The 8,117-nt window shown below is 51.3% G+C and overlaps 1 protein-coding gene across 1 annotated transcript; it reads left to right on the top strand.

Annotated features, from left to right (window-relative positions):
• Nucleotides 1-406: 406 nt before the first annotated feature.
• LOC142244601 (uncharacterized) lies at nucleotides 407-6,426 on the top strand. Its single transcript, XM_075316857.1, has 3 exons — nucleotides 407-470; nucleotides 1,705-1,824; nucleotides 4,145-6,426. The coding sequence occupies exons 2-3, from the start codon at nucleotides 1,779-1,781 to the stop codon at nucleotides 5,113-5,115; spliced, it is 1,017 nt and encodes a 338-aa protein (XP_075172972.1). The 5' UTR covers nucleotides 407-470; nucleotides 1,705-1,778; the 3' UTR covers nucleotides 5,116-6,426.
• Nucleotides 6,427-8,117: the final 1,691 nt, after the last annotated feature.

Below are 8,117 nucleotides of genomic sequence, written 5' to 3'. Positions count from 1 at the left end.
TGTTAGCGCTATATAAAAAAAAAAAAATAAAGATTGGTAGGAGGGTGATAACATGAGGAAATGTCCTGTACTCTCTCCTCTACAAAGTCACGCAACCAGGAAGTAAAGCCAAATTTAACAGATAACTGAACCCATGCAATCGAAGATCTTGAGATTTAAATTGAGCGTGAGACCCTTATATTTTAATTGTGGCGACTGTCCATTGTTGTGATGTGTTATATATTTTTTTTGGCAGTGAATGAGTTTATGGGCACTCCAGTCCTTTAACTGGGTGCCTTTGACTGCTGTGACCAGCATTGATGGGGTTAATTCTGTCCCATGCAAGTTCTCCTCCCCCTTGCTTAATGTGGTCCAATGGCAGTCTCCCCCCCACCTTTCCTCCTCCTTATATTCCCAGTATCCAGCTTGTCCGGTCTCTCCTTGCTGTTGCAAGACCCGGAGACAGCTGTGTCGCTGTGCCCCTGGAGAGAGTGAGTAATGGCGGACGCTCTAACCGCTGCCATCCTTGAGCGCATCAGGAGGGAAGGGGATGCATGGCTGTCATCTCTTGTTGTTAGCCAGCGTCCCGTCCCGTCCTTCCTGACAATACAGCTCCTGCCCCTGTGTTCATCCCTGCCAGCAGGCGGTCAGCGCGGCGCGCTCGCCCCCCTGTGCGCTTAAGCCCTGATTCTGCACCCCAGCGCCGTGCGCAGCGTTCCCGGTCCCCAGGTTCCCTTAGCCCCCCTTCACAACCTCGGCGTTCACGCCGCACTGTTAAGCCCCCTGCAGCCATAGTCGCGCCCCCTGCAGCCATAGTCGCGCCCCCTGCAGCTACAGTCAACCCCCCTGCACCGCCTACCTGTCAGTTAAGGAGCGCGGTAGCCGCGCCCCCAGCTCACACTTCCAGCTTGGCTCCCCTGTGTCTGCAGCCGCAGCTCTGTGAACGCCCGCCCACTTACCCGGCCACGCCTACGCAGCGGTCACGTGGGACGCGACCCGCTCTTTTTCAAAACTTACTGTACACCCAAGCACGATTGCCTCCTCCCACCTGCCAGTTACTAAGTGCGGTGGCCGCGCCTCCTGTTTGTCACGTTGGGAGAGCGGCGCCGCCATTATCCACTGTCCCCAGCACTACTGGCATTAACCCCCTCAGCCCCGCAGCTCTGCTGCAATATCCTCCATTGCCAGCTGCTATAATGGGAGCACAAGCTAGCTCAAGTGGATCCTCCAGCGAGGTCCCTGTTTCTCAGCCTCAGCCAATTGCTGAGGCTGTTACTATAAACCCCCCTATAGTAAATGCAGCCGTTGTTACTGCTCCTGATGTTATTAACCCCCCCACCACCCACCCCCTTTCTGGCTGCTTAGGTGCTGCTCCTTTACTTCCCATACCCTCTCACCCCTCTTTATTAACCCCTTGTCTGCCTGCGATGCCCCCTGCTGGTACGGCTGCTACCATCCTACCCCGAGCCACCGATCCTGAACGTGCGGGTGCTGGATCCCCGTCACGCCGTCATCGTCACCGTGGTTGTGGTACCCGCTCCGCACGGTCCTCCTCTGCTTCTTCCTCGCTCTCTCGCACCGCTGGCCGGCGTCGCCCGCGTAGCCGGGTTCATGGTAGCCGGAGCAGCCGTTCGCGGCGTCACAGGGCTTCAGCCAGGAGCCATCGTTCAAGATCTTCACGGTGGCGCTCGCCGTCTTCTTCTGACAATTTGTCATGGTCATCAGAGAGTCCACGCCGCAGCGAGGGTCGTAGGTCTCATCGATCGTCTCGCCAGAATAGAGCTGAAGTGGACCTGCCGATGTCACCTGCTCCCACCCAGCCTCCCCCGGTTCCTCAAGGAAGTGGTGAGTACTCTTATGCTGGGGCTTGGGGGAATAATCCGTCTATCATTCCTATTTTAAAAGCCTTAACCACTCAGGTCCAACCCCCTGGGCCTAATAAGGTTCACATTAACCCCTATTTCAACCAAATTACTCAAAAACCCCCCCCCGGTGCGTGCTGACATACACAAGGATACATTCTTCTGTGGTGTTTCGCCCCTTGGCTCCCACTTAGACCAGGAAACAATAGACAAAATTTGGGCTAACGACTACGTAGATATTTGGTCCCTGGTGTCTACTGATCAGCATGCGGTCGATAAGGAGCGCAGAGCGGGCGATAAGCCTTTTGAACGTAGACCGAAGGTTGCCCGTACCATGAACAATTGGCTTCAGGCCTTTGCGGTTTTAGGTTGTGTCATGGGGCAGAAACACCCTGAGCGATGTTCCGAGTTATTCATTTACTTAGACTCCATTTATAATTCATATAAAGCCCATGGTGGTTCGGCCTTGTGGAAGTATGATGAGGAGTTTCGCAGGCGCCTGGCACTCCAACCACACTTAGGCTGGGGTGTGAAGGCGACTGATTCGTGGCTTCGCCTTATGTTAGCTCAAAAACATACAACCCCCTTTCACGCAGCGGCCCCTGGTCATGCAGCCGGATCAGGGCCAGCGGTCGTCCGCAGGCCCGGCTGCTGCTGGTTATACAATGAAGGCCACTGCAGATTTTTCGGTCTCTGTAAGTACAAGCATGAGTGCTCTGCCTGCGGGGGCCCCCACGCTGCAGTCAAATGCAATCGCGCCCCTTCAAAACTGCCGGCAAAATCTTCACAAAAATCTGAAGCCAAGGACCCCGGTGAGCGTAGCGGCGATGGGGCCTTGGCTCGACCGTTACCCCAATAAAGACGCAGGTTCCCAATTACGTTTCGGTTTTACTTTTGGTTTTTTCATCCCTTTTCATTTTTCTAGGAGCCCTGTTTTTGCAACCAATTTGAAATCCGCAAAGGACGCACCTTTTGTGCTGCAAGAAAAGCTGCAGCACGAAATCTTAATGGGCCGAATCATTGGCCCCTTTCATAACATCCCCTTTCCTAATTTGCGTGTTTCTCCTTTGGGCGTTGTCCCAAAAAAGGAAACAGGCAAATTTCGCTTAATCCACCATTTATCCCACCCAAAGGGTTCTTCAGTGAATGACGGGATTTCTGAAGCGGATGCATCTGTCTCGTACGTTTCTTTTGACAGAGCCGTCATCCTACTGAAGGAGGCGGGGCCTGGGGCGTTGATGGCCAAGTCTGACATCGAGTCGGCCTTTCGCCTTCTGCCAGTGCACCCGGATTGTTACCACCTCCTAGGGCTTTCCGTGGACGTTTTTTTCTATTATGACACCTGCCTCCCCATGGGTTGCTCTATCTCTTGTCATTACTTTGAACTTTTTAGCTCGTTCCTAGAATGGGTCCTCAGGTGTGAAACGGGAATCCGATCGGTCATTCACTACCTCGATGATTTTTTGTTTGTTGGCCCTCGGGATTCCCAGGTCTGTTTGACCCTTTTGGATTCTTTTCGTTCCCTCATGTCCGCTTTTGGTGTCCCCCTTTCCGCCGATAAAACTATTGGTCCCGTGACCTCGCTGTCCTTTCTCGGAATTGAAATTGATTCTGTTGGTATGTTTTTTCGCCTCCCACAGGAGAAGGTTGCTAAGCTCCTTGAGCTCATCCAAGGCTTTTGTTCTGTTCGCAGCGTTACTCTGCGGCAAATGCAGTCTTTGCTGGGGCTATTAGTTTTTGCTTGCCGTGTCATGCCCATGGGCAGGATTTTCTCCAGGCGTTTGTCCCTTTCCACCAAGGGTATTCGCCTTCCCCATCACAGGATTCGTATAACGCCCCCTCTTCGTTCGGATCTAATGGTTTGGAGAGAATTCCTATTGTCCTATAATTGCCAGACCTACTTCCAGACATCAGAGGTGTTTAATGACGACTTACCCCTTTTTTCTGATGCGGTGGCATCCTCTGGTTTTGGGGTTATGTTTGGTGACGAGTGGTGTGCGGAGACATGGCCCGCAAGCTGGCACAGCTCAGCAGTCATAGGTAATAATACTCTTCTTGAGCTCTTTCCAATTGTGACAGCAGTTGTCATTTGGGGATCCGAGCTCCGCAATAAAAAAATATGTTTCTCCTCTGATAATTTGAGTGTCGTCCATGCTATTAATTACTTGACATCTTCTTCTCCCCCGGTTATTAGGCTTATCAGATTTCTAGTATTGAAATGTTTGTTTTTGAATATCTTGCTTCGGGCCCGCCATGTTCCTGGCGTTCATAATGCTTCTGCTAACTCTCTTTCTCGCTTTCAGTGGCAGGCATTCAGAGAGCTGTCCCCTTCAGCCCAGTTGGAGGGTCTTCCGTGCCCATCGTACCTGTGGGATCTAGTGGAGCCCAATTGATGCCGTTAATGAGATCTTCGGTGACACAGTCAACCTGGCAAGCATACGGTAAGGCATGGTCCGAGTGGTCTGTTTTTGCTAGTGATAGGCCGGTTATGTCCTGTGACGCTAGTCGTCTGGAGGCCACATGTGATTATTTATTCCACCTTTTTCAGTCCGGCTTTTCAGGTTCTGTGGCGCAGCATCGCCTCTCAGGCGTGTCTTTTCATTTTCGTCTCCGTGGCTGGCCGGATGTTACAAAAGTATTTTTCGTTCGTCAGGTGCTAAAAGGTTGGAAAAGAAGCAAAATCTCGGTAGAGAGCAGGCGCCCTATTTCGATTTCTTTATTGCAGCGCTTGATTGCAGTCATTCCCCGCCTTTGCTCATCTCCGTTTGAATCCGCCCTTTTTTCAGCTGCGTTTGCCTTGGCGTTTTTTGGTGCACTTCGCATTGGGGAGCTGGTCCCTTTATCAAAGAATAGACCTGGTGGTTTGCGTTTTGACGACGTTTCTTATTGCGACGGGGGTCTGCGCATTCGTATAAGGAAGTCCAAAACTGACCCTGCGGGCATTGGGTCCTGGGTCCCTTTGTATGCCATCCAGGGCGCGGTTTGCCCTAGAATGTTGGTTGCTACATATCTGTCCTTACGGCGTGACGGTTTTTGTTTTTTCTCCCATGAAGATGGTTCCCCACTCACTCGTTTTCAGTTTTTGTCTATTTTTCGTAAATGCTTGTGTAACCTGGGCTTACATCCGGCGGAATTCGGTACCCATTCCTTTCGGATTGGCGCGGCTACCGAGGCCGCTCGCGCAGGCCTCTCCAATCAGGAAATTCAGAGGATTGGTCGTTGGCGTTCTTCATGCTTTGCTCGTTATATTAGACCTGAGTTATTACTGTTCTAATATGTGTTTCTTTATAGGTTCAAACCCGGTGGTCTGCATATTGGGTCACTCGTATTTGTTTTGGGCGTCACAGCGTGCGGAGCAGCGCCCCGGTGGAAGATGCCTTGGCCTTCGTGGAGTGGAAGTGTTCTGGAAGGGTATTCGGGGCCTTACATGGCCTCAGGTGCTGCCAGAAGTGGTTTCCCTGTCCCGCATTGTTTCAGCCCCGCTAATTCTCATCATTCATGCGGGGGGAAATGACCTATGTTCCGTCCGCTTCGCCGAGCTGTGGACTATGATGCGTTCCGACCTTGAAAAATTTCATGGATTTTTTTCGGAACTTATCTTGGTCTGGTCGGAGATTATTCCGCGTGCCGTTTGGCAGGGTGCTCGGAACGCAGAGGCGGTGGAGCGTTCTAGACGCAACCTTAATGCCAGAATGACGAGGCTAGCTCGATTTAGAGGTGGCCTCGCCATTCGGCACAGACAGCTTGAGGGTAACAATGTGTCCCTCATGTTGCCCGATGGGGTGCACCTTAGCGACATAGGCCTTGACATTTTTCTTTCCGACCTACAGGACGGAATTGAGCAAGCCCTTCTCTTGCTGGGTGGGGGTCGGAGCACAGTATAAATACTTTGCTCCTCCTTGGCGGTCATGCAAATGTTTACAACGCTGATTTGCTGCTCTTCCGCCGGGAGTCCGGCTGGTGCTTGATATTTGCACTGAGATGTGCTTTGGCCTTTTGGCCCGTTATGAGAGTTTTATAAGGTTTACAATTTATGGCTGTGACCGACCTCCATCCATTAAAGGAGTGTTTTGTTAAGAATTTTGGTGTGGTCTTTTTCTTGCATGGGACTAAGGGTTTTTTAAGGGGTTCATGGTTCGCAGCAGTCTATGGGCACTCCAGTCCTTTAACTGGGTGCCTTTGACTGCTGTGACCAGCATTGATGGGGTTAATTCTGCCCATGCAAGTTCTCCTCCCCCTTGCTTAATGTGGTCCAATGGCAGTCTCCCCCCCACCTTTCCTCCTCCTTATATTCCCAGTATCCAGCTTGTCCGGTCTCTCCTTGCTGTTGCAAGACCCGGAGGCAGCTGTCCCACCCTCCCTCCCTTGTTGCTTTACAGGTGAAGTTCCGTTGGTAGAAGTCACAGCGCGGTCATGCAAATGTTTACAACGCTGATTTGCTGCTCTTCCGCCGGGAGTCCGGCTGGTGCTTGATATTTGCACTGAGATGTGCTTTGGCCTTTGGGCCCGTTATGAGAGTTTTATAAGGTTTACAATTTATGGCTGTGACCGACCTCCATCCATTAAAGGAGTGTTTTGTTAAGAATTTTGGTGTGGTCTTTTTCTTGCATGGGACTAAGGGTTTTTTAAGGGGTTCATGGTTCGCAGCAGTCTAATAATATGGACAAAGTAATGTAAGTGGAGATATAAAAGAGAAGAGATTCATCCGCATTTCCTCAGTATTAAGAGGATTTTCTTGCTCCCGATGTGACTGACGCACCTACAGGAAACTATTTTTTCCTCGTAGAGCAGGAAGCAGGTACAGCTGGCAGATTTGTCAGATTTCCCTGGCATGACGCTGTCCCACGAGACCATATATAATGACCAAAATAGAATATGCAAATGCCGAGAAGAATGTACATTGTTGTCACCATTCCTGATTAGCCACGACATTGCTTCTACTCGAGCGTAACTTAAAGGGAAAAAAGCAATTTCCCACTGGATCCAACAAATGCGCCACTCGCCAGCAACATCTGCACACTCTGCAGCTAGAAATGGCAGGTTGTCCACAATGCTGTTAGCGCCAGCTGTAAAAGTGCATGGCCTGTAGTATTTACAAACTGTGAGAATAAAGCAGGCGGAGCACGCAGCGCAACGAGGCAACCAACACCGTACCGATTAGCTGCCCACTATACCGTAAAGATGGCCACAGCCCGCAGCGTAGCTTCAATTTCACACTCTGCTATGAAAACTGTGACCACCAAGGCCACTTTCAGCTCAAGCTCTTGGGTGATATAGAGAGCCATACAAGTAGGGCCACGGGACATGCGTGGAATACTATGTCCAATACTGAGCACTACGACTGCACAATATGATCACTTAATAAGAGGACAGTGCCCTGGGAATCATATCCCAAAGGTACTTACACACCTGTCCTGGATCCCTTCTTTGCTCCCCTTACCGCAGTCCGCCAGACCCTGTTGTGCTGCACGTCGGGCTTTGCAGATGGCCCTGGTGTGATCCCATGTGAGAATCCGCTCAGGCCTATACAAGGCTCACCAAGACACTGCCTTGTGTCTTGCTTTTAAGACATCAATATTACTAAGTCTCTGTCTTGCTCCATTCACCAGTCACATGCCTGCCATTGGTTTCCTGCATCCCATCTACTTACCTTTGGCCTCCTGGACGTCTCCCACTTGCCAGTGATTTTACGCATCCCTCCTGTTTGCCTATCATCTCCTAAATGTCTTCCACTTGTCTGCAGTTTCCCAAATCCTGCCTATCTGCTTGTGGTCTCCTGGACGTTTCCCACTTGCAAGCGGTCCAGCATCCTGCCTGCTTGCCTGTGGTCTCCTAGATGTCTTCCACTTGCCAGCGGTTTCCTGAATCCTGCCTATCTTCTGACTGTGGTCTTCTTGACATCTCCCACTTGCCATGGTTTCCAGCATCCTGCCTAGTTGCCTGTGGTCTCCTAAAAGTCTTCCACTTGCCTGCAGTTTGCTGCATCCCTCCGACCTGTGTGTGGTCTCCTTGACATTTCCCACTTGCCAGTGGTTTCCAGCATCATGTCTGGTTGCCTGTAGTCTCCTAGAAGGCTTCCACTTACCTGCAGTTTCCTGCATCCCTCTGACTTGTGTGTGGGCTCCTTGACGTCTCCCACTTGCCAGTGGTTTCCAGCATCCTGCTGGGTTGCCTGTGGTCCCCAGATTTCTTCCACTTGTCTGCGGTTTCCTGCTTTCTGCCTATGCGCCTGTGGTTTCCTGACGCCTCCTACTTGCAAGCGGTCCAGCATCCCAA

Source organism: Anomaloglossus baeobatrachus, chromosome 6 (genome assembly GCF_048569485.1).
Source record: "Anomaloglossus baeobatrachus isolate aAnoBae1 chromosome 6, aAnoBae1.hap1, whole genome shotgun sequence".
NCBI lineage: Eukaryota > Metazoa > Chordata > Amphibia > Anura > Aromobatidae > Anomaloglossus > Anomaloglossus baeobatrachus.
The sequence above is the reverse complement of the archived record's forward strand: the minus strand, read 5'-3'. Positions and strand labels throughout refer to the sequence as shown.